At 47.0% G+C, this 12,918-nt stretch overlaps 1 protein-coding gene across 4 annotated transcripts in view; it reads right to left on the bottom strand.

Moving 5' to 3' along the window:
• Positions 1-7,904, bottom strand: part of MTIF2 (mitochondrial translational initiation factor 2) — a 22,918-nt gene extending 15,014 nt beyond the window's left edge. Inside the window, exons 1-4 of one of the 4 annotated variants that reach the window (XM_045294121.1) lie at positions 7,887-7,904; positions 4,017-4,128; positions 1,117-1,353; positions 345-456 (exon numbers count right to left, since the gene is read on the bottom strand). In XM_045294121.1, the coding sequence (XP_045150056.1) occupies positions 345-456; positions 1,117-1,335 (331 nt within the window). In that variant the 5' untranslated portion in view covers positions 1,336-1,353; positions 4,017-4,128; positions 7,887-7,904. Of the gene's footprint in view, positions 1-344; positions 457-1,116; positions 1,354-4,016; positions 4,129-6,029; positions 6,602-6,696; positions 6,782-7,093; positions 7,155-7,886 lie in introns of those variants that run through there. The other 3 variants (XM_045294120.1, XM_045294119.1, XM_004710215.2) reach the window with 3 other exon arrangements.
• Between the last annotated feature and the right edge of the window lie 5,014 nt (positions 7,905-12,918).

Genomic DNA, 12,918 nt, shown 5'->3' with positions numbered 1-12,918 from the left:
CTATGAGCCATTCCCTTGATGTAAAGGTCTCTCTCTATAGAGACACATACGTAGGCATCCCTGATTTGCTCCTATAAAGAACGCGACCCAAGATAAGAGGATTGGCAATAGAAACAGGACCCACTGGGAGGACGTGCAGAAGGGATGTTCCTCTGCAGGCAAGCCATCGATGAGGTCAAACAAAGTGGACATGAATCGCTAGGTGGAAAACGGATGTGCTCTATAAACCTTCACCCAAGTCACATTAAAAACGTTGTAAATGAGAATGAGCACATCTTGGTTAAAAGGTCAGTCACAACATATAAACACCAAGTCTTCAGCAGTCCCGGTCCAGGCTTCCTTACCTATGTCTTTGTCCATGGCCCTGGCCATCTCCGCAACAGTCATTCCGAGCCAAGCCTCCACCTCCTTCCTAGATTTGCTCAGGGAGGAAGGGGGTTTCCGTGGCTTTCCTTCCTAGGAAAAATGTTGTCGGGCACACAAAGAAAGGAGGAGAAAAAGTGGGAATGGAAACTCTGATTTATTGTGGAATGTGTACAACCACAGCTCCTATTTCTAATAGATAACACTCCTCTAAGAAGCTATAGCTAAGACCACGTTTTAAAACCATATATTTAATTCACTGTTGGCACCTTGATATTTAAGAAATCAAATTCATCGGCAGTACCACACAACTGACAGGAACTTCGTCCCCAACAAAGACCAACTGCCTAGAGCAGCAGTTCTCAACCTGGGGGTCGCGACCCCTTTGGGAGTTGAATTACCCTTTCACAGGGGTCACCGGATTCATAACAGTAGCAAAATTACAGTTATGAAGTAGCAACAAAAATAATTTTAGGTTTGGGGGGGTCACCACACATGAGGAATTGTATTAAAGGGTTGTGGCATTAGGGAGGTTGAGAACCACTGGCCTAGAGTATAGCACTAAAATAAAGATTTCATAAAGATTCTTTACAGAACAAAATACTCAGAACAGATTTCTACTTCTGGCTCAAGATATTTCTTCTTCTGGCTCACTTCAAACAAACAAACAGCAACAACAAAAATGTAGCCAACGGCAACTCTCCACTGCGGGGCACGCACGCTCCTGCGACAGACCTGGACACCTGTTCTCACCTTCTTCGTTACCAGAAGCCGGTACTGAGAGAAAGCAGCCCTGAGGAGTGCATCTCTTGGCCAGGGTGGGGAGACCAGGGGAGCTGTCCACGCCGGGTACCCGGATGAACACACACGCCTCCACTGCCCCGGTGCTCTTCCTTGTCCCAGGCTGGGCAGCTGCCTACAAATTGTGTGAAATCGCAGCAGGTTTTCCAACTTCAGCATCTTCTGGTTCATGTTTCTCTATTAAGTACACTTAAACAAGAAAAAAAAAAAGATGGGTTATTCAAATCAAGTTAACAAATACTGTTAGTGTTGTTAGGCGAAGCGTGATGGCAGGGACGAGAGGTACAGCAAAGAGCAAGCCTGGGCGCCTGCCTTGAAAGGACTCACAGAGCAGTCACCAACAGGATTCCATGTGAATGTGCTGTAGATATTAGCGACTGACAGCGTGAATCTCTACCATGACAGAACTGAAATCTACTGATAGGGATTGTAAACGTTCATTTTTCACTCTTGTAGCATCAACTACCCAAAGCACAACTAGAGTAAGGTGTCCCGCTTTTGGCGGGACAGTCCCGGTTTTTAACAATTTTTCCAGCATCCTGCGGCGTTTTTTAAAAGTCCCGATTTTTGGAAAGAACGCACAACAAGCTAGGGTATACGGTTTTCGGCTGCCATGTGGCTATTTCGCCAGGATATGAGTTTTATCAATGGTCTCCCGCTTTACCAATGTTAAAATCTGGTCACCTTAGTCTAAGACGCAAATTTGAACTCGACACTCCTCTGAACAATACCCTCAGTGGGGCATGGCATGTGCAGAGCCATCACCACAGGGCGCAGGGGCAGTGGGTTATTTACTGTGACCAGCCAGCCAAAGTCTCGAACTCCCACCAGACGGCCTTTCCCTGCATGGCTCTGGTGAGAAGGTGGGGGAAGATACTGAGAGGATTCCCCTGTGAGTAACTGGGAAGCGATTCCCAGCAATGCCATCCTGCTGCATATGAAGTAAGCGCTCTTAGAAGCAGGGGGAGGGATCATCTTACCAGCCAAGAGCTAGGAGAGGAGGAGGTCTCCTGACCTAGGACCCGGGGCCAGAAGACAGCTATGGCCTCAGGGGAGTGGTTCAGAGTGGTGGACTCCCCCACCCACGGGACACGTAACACTGAGGGCTGTGTGCAGAGGCGGGCTTGCAGAGTGAGGGGCTTCTGGGCACTTAGCGGGGAAGCTGGGCTTGCTGACCCACTGAAGTGGAGCCAGTGCCTTCAGGAGGAGCCTTACTGGAGTGGGATGCCTCTGGGCCCTGAATTCAGAGAGCTGGGTTTGCTGACCAGCGAGCTTCAGCTGGATGCCTTCCGGTTGAGGCTTACTGTGGAGTGGTGTGCCCCGCAGGGCATCTAGTAGCAAACCTGGAAGAACTCTGTAACATGCCCTGATAGACAACTCAACCCTGAGCATTTCGCACGGGCATGACCACTTGCTAGCTTCCTTAATAATCCCTTTAATCGTGAATTTTGTCTGTGAGTTCTGTGTAGCCATTAAAATGGAAGATTCGAACCCAGAGACTCCTGATTGGGACAACTCACAGGGGTCTTCAAACCATTTGTGGAGAATCCCTAACTTCGAATTCAGTTTTCCAGGAACTTCCGGAAGGCTCCTGGCTTTCCTTCTGCTACCTCACTTAATCTCTCACCATGTTCGTCTGCCCTCCCTGTAACCGCCCAGCCTTTGCTGCTCGGTCCCAAATGTAACTGAATGGTTTGTCAACGACCTTCTGAGCCTTTGCATAGGCTCCCTCTACGCGGACTGTCTTTCAGCCGACGCTTTCCCTCTCTCCAACCTGCATTCTACCCCCACAGACCCTCCCCGTGGGCAAAAGGCACCAAATACATGTTGAATGATCCTTTAGAGAGTCTGCCTTGAAAGAAGCTGTGTCAAAAGGAGACTCAGAGAACTCAATGGTGAAACAGATCTTTTCCTGCCCGGGTCTGCAGTCATCAGGGCTGCATTTCCAGGCTCTGCTGTCCAGGTTTTCAGTGCAGGAGCAACAGAAATAGCGAGAAAGCCTGTGCTTAATCTTCAGCAAACGCTTCCTAACCGTCACAGGCATCGTGCTTGACGCTTTGATTCAAAGCTCAAAAGTCCTTTCTTTCCAAGTCCGCTGTCTTTCTACTCTTCCAGCGTAAGGATCCCAGGCACCCTCAAAACAGGGGCTGTTCCAACCTAGGGTCGCATTTTCATTGCATTAATATGCATAAGTCTTACATAAATGATAGAGATGCTAAGAGATTTCCTTTTTAATCCAAAGTGAAAAACAGCATCTTTCAGATTCTTCAATAATATAAACCTGTTTCTACTCGCCATTCAGAATAACCTCACTTCACATTTTAATACATGTATTTTCAAGCCTATTCTTTATCTACTTTACTTACTACAATGAAATCACACTATATTTGCTATTTTAAAACTTTCTTCACTAAATAATATATTGTGAACCTTATTTTATATTAATAACCATTATTTTTCAAAGTTACATACAAAAAACTATAGACTATTTTAGAGTGATTAATCAAACTAAGGCTATCTTGAACAAAGTACCATGTACATTGTCTTAATTTTTAAAAGTTTTTCTCATGATGTAGTCTTCTATGATACTGATTTTTGTTTTTCTGCTAGATTTGTTTTCTTTTTAATTGCTCAGAAATAATAGTCCTTTGATACAGCCAAAGAAACCAAAGCTTTAGGACAGGTGAGTTTTCCTGGATAGCTGAACACTAAATTAACCTATCTTTCCAAAACGTATTTTGCTCTCCTGATGCAGCACAAAAGATATGCTGAATATAGATAGCTAGGTAGATAGATATGGATAAAAAGACATAAAAGATAACTGAAGGGCCACAGTATAATGAAGCCAGTACCTGATGGGGCAACAAAGGATGCTGGTGTGAGTCCCGGCTCTGACATGCATCTGCTTATTTTATCTTCACTAAACAAGTCACTCGCTGCCCATGGGCCTCCTTTTTCTGATCACTGGAAAAGAGAAAGTAGGCAAGTGAATATCTGTCCTTGCTGTGACAAGACTATGACAGAGAAATAAATAAGGCGTATGCAATGCTATCATCCACTATTTTCGAAACTGTGTCACATAAGATTTGAAAGAACAAAGTGCCCCGGAATAAATTTAACTAGGAAACGGAAAGATGTTTACTTTGAAAAATGTAAAACATTGCTTAAAGAAGTGAAAGAAAACCTAAGTAAATGGAAAGACATTCTGCGTTTGTGTCTTGGGAAGCGTAATATTGGTAAGATGCCATCGTTACCCAAAGTCATCTATAACTTCAATGCAGTCCCCACCAAAGTCTGAAAAGCCTTCTTTGCAGAAACGGGCACACTCAGTTATATGAAATGGCAAAGGTCTGCCAATAGCCACAGAGACCTTAACAAGAATAAATAGGGACTCACATATCCTGGTTTCAAAACATACCACAAAGCTACAGTAATCAAAACAGCTTGGTAATAGTATTGGTAGAACTGGATAGAATTGAGAATCCAGAAATAAAATCATATACCTATGATCAACCTTTTTTCCAACAAGGGTGCTACATCCATTCAATGAGGCAAAGATGATTCTTTTAATAGATGGCACTGGAAAAACTGGATTTCTACAAGCAAAAGAATGAAGCAGGATCCACAGCTCACACCACTTACAAAAACTAATTCAAAATCAATCAAGGCCCTAAGTGTGGGAACCAAATTCAAGATACTGTTAGGAGGAAACATACTGATTTGGAACCTAGTTGTCACAGCAGAGTCTTAGAGGTAACACTAAAAGCAAGGGCTCCAAAAGATAAAACAGATCGCATGAAATTAAAAAACTTTGCTCACCACAAGATTTTATTTACGGGAGGGGGGAGCGGGGAGGGAGGGGAAAAATGAGGACCTAATGTCGGGGGTTTAAATGGAGAGAAAATGTTTTGAGAAACGATGTACAAATGCGCTTTACACAATTGATGTGTGTATGGATTGGGATAACAGTTGTATGAGCCCCTAATAAAATGTTAAAAAAGAAAAAAAAAAAGATTTTATTTAAAAAAAAGATTTCATCAGCAAAGTAAAGAGACAAACTACAGATTGGGAGAAAAAGAAGAGGAGCTTTGTGTCCGGCCAAGGTTAACTATCCAGATTACTGTATATCGAGAACGCCTGCCACCGAACAGCAAAAAGGCCAACAGCCCATTGAGTAAAGGCCAACAAGCCACAGAAAGATGCTCAACAGCACTCATCAACAGACACACCCCAACCAATCAACCACGGCTCCTGGCACCCCCTGGGCTGCAGGATGGAACCAATGCTCTGGCGATTTTCTCCGCTGTGATACTGCAGACCTTTCTTCCGCGGCTCCACGGGGTGGGCTTGAATTGACAACATTTAGGTTAGCAGTCAGGGACCACCTGTTTGGACCACCCAGTCTTTTAATTGGCCGTTGCTGAGATGCAAATAAAGCTAAGAGACCACTTCACCCCACAAGAACGGCCATCATTTAAAAAAGGACAATGAAAAAATAAAAAAGGGCAGCAAGTGGTGTTGAAGAAAGTGGAGCCCTCATCCAAGACGGGTAGGAAGGCAAAGTCGTCCAGCCACTTTGGAAAACCGTTTGACAGCTCTTCAAATTGCGTATGGTCCAGTAATTCCAACCCAGGTACAGGGGCCCACAGAAAGCAGCAGCACAAGGGTGTGCCCCGGGGGCACTGCAGCGGCCCTCAGGACAGCCTGAGGTGGAGGCCCCATTATCAAAAGATAATAGATAAATAGTGTCACACAGATACAACGGCCCGACTCAGCGCTCAGAGAAAGTCCTGACACACGCTACGCCAGGGACGACCCTGGAAACACGCTCTCAAAGTGGGCAAATACTGTGTGACTTCACTTACATGACGTCAGCAACTGTCCACAGACCGAGGCTGCATGAGGAACAGGGCTCAGGACACGGATTCTTCAGAAATCCCTTTAAAAATGCATCTGAAACCAGGCTTAACAGGCTATAGCTACGTGGAATGGGTGGAAGGACCCCACAAGCTGATTCACCAAAGTACAAATGGGTAACTGGCGCAGAAATGAGAAAAACTCATGGAGGGCGATAACCCACAAGCCCGAACTGGAAATGAACAGCTTTTATTTATTCCTAGCGCCTCGTCTTGGAGAAAGAACAAGTGCAGTTCTGAGAGGTCAAAAGAAGGGCTAGGAAGGGCAGTCCGCTGCTAGGACGCTTTTGTCAAAGAATCGCGGGGGAGGGGAGGAGGAGACGGAGTTCCTTCCGTTCGTGGAAATGTCTGAAGGTGAGAGTGGGAAGTCTCGGAATTCCTCTGCGAGCAAAGGGTCACTGTGGGGAGGGGGAAAAGACAGATGGGCGGCACCGAGGGCGCAGGCCTGGGCTTGGCAGGACAGACGGGGGACCGGCGCCGGCCCCGCACGCTGTGGGAGAGCGAGCTGCTTTCGGGAACGCATCCGGGAAGGACGCGTGACACTGGGGAACTCCCCAGAGCTGGCCCCTGACACTGGACTCCACGCCACGAGCGCCCCCAGGGCGACCCGACTCACTTCGCGCTTCCGCGACGCATGCCGGCATCTCAGCCCCCAGGCCGGGCGGAAGCACCTTACTGGACCGCGTGAACTGCGCCCCCGACCTATTCCCGCCGGACTTCCGGCTTCACCGGAAGCGAGTCTTCCCCGAATTCCGAAGTCCCGCCTCCGTCGCTGGAACTGACAGACACATCGCTACCGGAACTGCGCCTGTTTCCGCTGCCCTGACGGACTTCCGGTGGGGCAGAAGCCGGAACCCCGTGACCTCTCAGACTCAGCGGCTGTCGTTAGACGCCTTTGCGCGTCCGTTGCCTACAGTGAAAGTGGCTGCTACCCCGAGTCTGGGGGGGGCCTGGAAGCCTGCACGCGCGTGAAATGTAAATGGGTGTTGAAGGAGCGCTACGTGCACACTTACCTTGCTCAGGGATCGGGGGAGCCCTGGTGACGGGTGGATCACGCAGTGGGCTGCTGGCCCCGGGGTCGGTTCGGAACCAGCAGCTCGGCTGGAGAAAGTGGCTCCACTCTCGGGAGCCCGGGGCGGGGACAGCGCTGTTGCGTCCCAGGAGTCGAATCGACTCCTACCAACTCCTTCGTAGCACCTTCACCCCACCCACCGCGATCCCAACCCCGCCCCCTCCCCGCCCGGGGGCTGAACGGCAGTCCTGGTGGGTTCCGAGGACTCCCGGGCACTGTCTCCCCCACGCCCGGTTCCGAGGCTGCAGGCCGCCGGGGAGCGGCGGTGGCTTCGCGGGGCCTAACCATTGTGCTACCAGGGCCCCTTCCACTGGGCCGTGGTGGCTGTGAGGTGCCACAGCAGAATGTTTAAATAGGTTTAAATGAGCTTTCAAACTACACCGTCGCTGTGAGGGTTTGCTGTTGGGATTATTACAGTCGTGTCCGCTCCATGGCTTTCCCAGAACTTAATCGAACGTTGTGTCTTTTTCCCATCTTCGCCACCACCACCTCTCAAAAGTAACATGGTGTTTTATTCAAGTGAAACACTGCCCAGTATAGAAAAAATTCTTAAGATAGATTTATCTCCATCCCATTTTCCTGGCCTCCTAATTCACCGTCAACAGCAGCTACCTACCCACCCACCCCCACTCCTGCCTCACACAGGTGTTGCGGAAGCCGCTCTCCTGAAAACCTTGTTCATGGAACCTAACCACCCACGCGTTCCAATCACGACCATGTTATCCACCACTCACGAGCATCTACTGATGTCTAGAATCAGCAGGAGGCACTTCTTTGCTGTCTTTGACTGGATTTGCAAGCAGTTAAGATGCAGAAATTGGTTTGTTGATTTTTTTTAAGAAATACTATTGAATCAAAATAGTAGTCACATCTTTCCCAGCGTAGTAAACAATACTGTCAGTCTTCTAATCACAGTGACAGTAAATACTTGCTGAGTAGGCGTTCCACTTGATACAGATACAAGGGCGTGGCTCACCGGGCAAAAGATGGGACAGAGGTCAATCTGAAAGCACTCCCCGTGCCCAAAGCTGAGAAGACTGAGCAGCAAAACAGCAAGGGTGTTGGGTTATAATCCAGAATAGTAAATAATCGTGAATCCATGCTGATGTACGTAAATGACTGAATACACATGTGAGGGGGAAACGGGATACATACTCCTTACAGAGATTCCAAATAACAGCTATTGCCTCATGTAAGCCCCTCCCTTAACGGGAGGGACTGAGTGACTCCTAAGGACTATAGAGAGGCAGAAATGGAAGCTGCTTGAAGCTGCTTTTCCGTGGCGAACCCTGGCATGCAGATGATAGCATGTGCCTTGATGTGACACGATAAGAAGGACATTTTACCTCTGAAGGCGATCTCCGTGAAAACCTGCAGCCCCACTCGGGGTACAAGGTCCACATCTGCCGGACCCTCATTGAAGACCATCCTATAAAACATCCTTCCAGGAGTCTTCAAAACTGCAAGGTCATGGAAAAGAAGAGAAGGGCACGACCACGGATCAGAGCCGACTGAGGAGACAGGATACCTGCCAAAGGCGATGTGCCCGGCCTGAGTCTAGCAACAGAAAGACACCAGTGGGGCGCTAATGAGAGCTGAATACGCTGGCTAATTGTAACATGTCAAAATCAACTGCTTAGTATTGACACGCCTGCCATCGTTCACGTACCACATCGGAATCCGAGGACACTAGGGGAGGATATTCAAACTGTCTTCACCACCTCTGAAACTTTTCTGAACTTACTCCTATTAGACGTTCATTACGAAAAAATGAAACACACCCTGAATTCCACCCCTTTGGAATAGCCAATGGAATGATTTGGGTGAACATCATTCCACTTTTTTCTATACATAAAGGCACCTACAAAGATACTTTTATATAGATGGGATTCATACAATATACACTGATTTTTAACCTTTTAATAATACAAAGTCATGAAAATGAATGTGGAGCCTCCTCATTCTTTGTAAAGACTGAAAACGATGCCCTTGTCTGAGTAGTTGAACATTGGTAGTAATAGAGATATTTTTAGAATATCTCGTGGTGACAAACAATGTTTCGGTGAGCATCCCTGGGCATGCCGCCTCTGCATCCCGGTGCCTCCCTTTCTCTGTTCCCTCCAGGAGAAAGCTCTTTTTGATTGGGGATCTGGGTGTTGGGTGTGCTTATTGTCAGTGAGGTTACTTGGTTCCCAGGCACACTCAGTGGACAGAGCAAGTTCCTGTTGACATCTCCAATCCCAATCTAATACCATAGCGTTTATTTAGGTTTTTCCCTTTCTGTACCTAAAATCTAGCTCCCACCAGCCTTCATGTACATCAGTATTGATCATCCCCCTCCATGAAACCATCTCCAGTCTGGTACATCAGTATTGATCATCCCCCTCCATGAAACCATCTCCAGTCTGGGCACCAACCTCTCACCGAGCTCCAGACCTCCTCGTCCCGCTCACCTGCTGACACAACGTCAGCCACCCTTTCTGGTGAACACCGACACCCCTCAAGGGACACCACGATGCCCTCTCCCCACACACAACTACACTTGTCTGTCTGGCCACCCGCTAATGGCTAATGAAGTATTTTTAAACATGGAATTTTGAAGAAATAAGTTACTTTGTGAGAAATAAGTTAATAAGTGCATAAGAAATATAAGCAATAAGTTAATGAATAAGAAATGAGTTAATTTGTGCAACCTGTTAAAAACACTAAACATTATAATGTAAAAAGAACAGATTTTGAGGAAAAATATTGAATATAAGTTTTGTTTCAAATTACGGTGACTTTTCTTTTCCTTAAGTTTTGTATTACCCAGAAGATGTAGAAATCCAGTATTTTTAAACATTGTTAAAAGATTTAAAAGAAACAAATTTAAAAGAAATTTAATTTAAAAGAAAATTAACTCATGCAACCCACAATTTAAAGAGAACACATTAAAAAAATAGAACATTCTGGGGGTGTGGAATATTGAATATAAGTTTTGTTTCAGGCAGAAGCGGCTTTCGTTTTAGAGAATGCAAAAATCTAGTAAACTGGAGAGGGGGCTTGAAAACACTGCCTTAGGCTGTGATAAGGCAAATCAAGTCCCATTTCCAGTCTGATTAAATAAACGTGTGTCCCCAAATGGCTGCGAACGAATACAACAAAAGGCAAAGGCTGTAGCGCTAAGGGCATGAATAAGAGGAATCTCAGAAATACCACAACAGCAACAGGGAAAGTTTGGCTGGAACTTGAAGCCCATTCAGTCGTCCTTGTCTTTGGCTCCCCATTCAGGGATCCGTGTGAGCTCAATGTAACTGAGAGTCCCCTTCTGGCAACAGCTGTTTCTCTCTGGGCTCGTTGGCTTCCTCACCCAAGAACCCGCCACGGAGGTTGTCAGCCCCTCTCCCGGGTCATCATCCTGAACGGTGCCAGTGGCTTCTTCCATCAAAGCACGCAAAGGCGCTTTTGTTCTGTCCCATTTAGCTTCTCCCCAGACATGGTAACAAACACACGGACATTGGTGGGGCCTGGAGCCTCATTCCTCAGCATCCAAATATTCAGCAGTTAGAGTTCCCCCCGGGAGGCCAGCACACCATGCAAATTTTTCTCATCGATTTTCCTGATCAATTATATTGAAGGCCTCTGACCTCGTTGTGGCAGTTATATAAGCATTTGTCAATTTGAGGATTAAGAAAGTAGGGGTGGAGTCTAGGCTGTCAATCTGGAGATAGCCAATGAGACTTCTGGGTGGGCGTGGCATTCTCCTGAGAATTCTGGGAACTCTAGTACTTCCTCCTTGGAGGCAAAAGACACTTCTCTCTCTCTGCCACTCCCTGGGAGACACTGCAGAAGACAAGCTACATGGATGCAACCAGACCTTGGAAGCCGGGGAAGCCACAGAGAGACCCCTACCAGTGCTGAGATGCTTACAACGCCACTGGATCCAAAGACTTTCTACCCACTTGTGACTTGTGATCGTCCCGCATTTGGCGTCATTGCATGTGTTTCATGAGTCTGAAGAGGGCTTTGTGGATTAGTATCAGACCGGACATATGAGCTAATATCAGACTTATGGCCTTGGACTGGCAGGGTTGGGGTGTTTTCTTAATGTACAATTGCTCTTGTATATAAACCTCTTCCTTATACACATATGTGTGTCCATGGATTTGTTTCTCTAGTCTACCCAGACTAACACACTCATGAATCTGTGACTGGTCAAATATGGCACACACGTTGGATGGTGCACACTGAGGGCGCTTCTTGGTGACCCTAGTCTTTGTCCCTGTTAAGTGCTGTCAACTTGGCTCTGACTCAGACTGTGGTCAGAGACACCACAGAAGGAAACACTGCCCAGTCCTGCACCATCTTCGCAATTGATCCTATGCTGGAGCCCATTGTTGCAGCCACTGTGTCAGCCCATCTGGCCAAAGGCTGTCCTCTCTTGTGCTGTCCCTCCCCTTTACCAAGCATGATGTCCTTTCGTCGGGACTGGTCTCTCTGGACAATGTCTCCAAAGGACGCGCGTCTCAACATCCTTGCCTCTCAGGAACATTCTGGCTGTACTTCTTCCAAGACAGATTTGTTGAGTCTCTGGGCGGTCTGTGGTCCTCACCAGCACCATGGTTCAAATGCACCGATCCTCCTTCAGTCTTCTTGACTCAATGGCCAACATGCACAGGCTTTGAGAGTCCTCAAAGTGGCATCCTTGCTTTTCAACACTCTAAAGAGGTCTGTGCTGCAGATTTGCCTAATGCAACATGTCTTTTGGTCACCGAACTGCTTCTTTATGAGCACTAATTGTGGATCCAAGCAAGATGAAATCCTTGACAACTTCAAACTCTTTTCCATTCATCATGATGTTCCCTACTGGTCCAGGTGTAGGATTTTGTTCTTCTTTACGTTGAGTTGTAATCCATACTGAAGGCTGCAATCCTTGACCTTTATTAGCAAGAGCTTCAAGTCCTCCTTACAGTCTACAAGCAAGATTGTGTCATCTGGATATCCCAAGTTGTGAATAAGCCTTCTTCGAATCCTAATGCTGCATTCTTCTTCATACAGTCCTGTGTTTCTGATGATTGCTCCGTCTTCAGATTGAATCGGTATTGTGAGAGCCCATGGAGCCCTGGTTGTATGGTGCTTAAGCATTGGGCTGTGATCTGCATGGTAGGCAGTTCAAAATCACCAAGCTGCTCTGTGGGCGAGAGTCTGGGCTTTGTCCTCCCGTGCACAGTGACGGTCTCGGACACTACAGTGGTTCACGATGACGGGGAGAGACGGAGAGGACAGAGGTCTGACCAGCACCTTTCCTGCCTTTCTTCTTGTTCTTTCTTACATTCAACACAGTTCAAAGTGACAGCGGTCAACATTTACTCCAATCAGCACTTGCCATAAATGCCCACACCTGCCAAGGGGTGCCCACTAGGATTCTGGTTTACCTAAAACCAGGAGCAGTATGTGACATAAGGTCTCAATGTATGGCTTTAATTATATTCTTATTAAAATGTAAGTGAATATTTTCCATGTACCAGTAAATTGGATGCATTAAATGACAGAAAATTTCTCTTCTTGGCCAGAACAGAAATTCCCAAGTAGTTCCCATAAATCGACTCCAATCAAACTAACTATTCTGAAATGCTAGAAAACACCCCTCACTCAAAGCGCCCGGCCCCCACAGCCGCCTTACATAAGGCTGTAACCACAGCAGCAGCGGCCGCCTTGGCCTCCTACAGAGCTGCGAGTGGGTTTGAACCACCAACCTTGTGGTTAGCAGTCCAGGGCTTACCCAAT

This window comes from Echinops telfairi, unplaced genomic scaffold (genome assembly GCF_000313985.2).
Source record: "Echinops telfairi isolate 266 unplaced genomic scaffold, ASM31398v2 ScPeMD7_2573;HRSCAF=3158, whole genome shotgun sequence".
Classification (NCBI taxonomy): Eukaryota; Metazoa; Chordata; class Mammalia; order Afrosoricida; family Tenrecidae; genus Echinops; species Echinops telfairi.
Note: the sequence above shows the minus strand (reverse complement) of the source record. Positions and strands in the feature narration are given on the sequence as shown.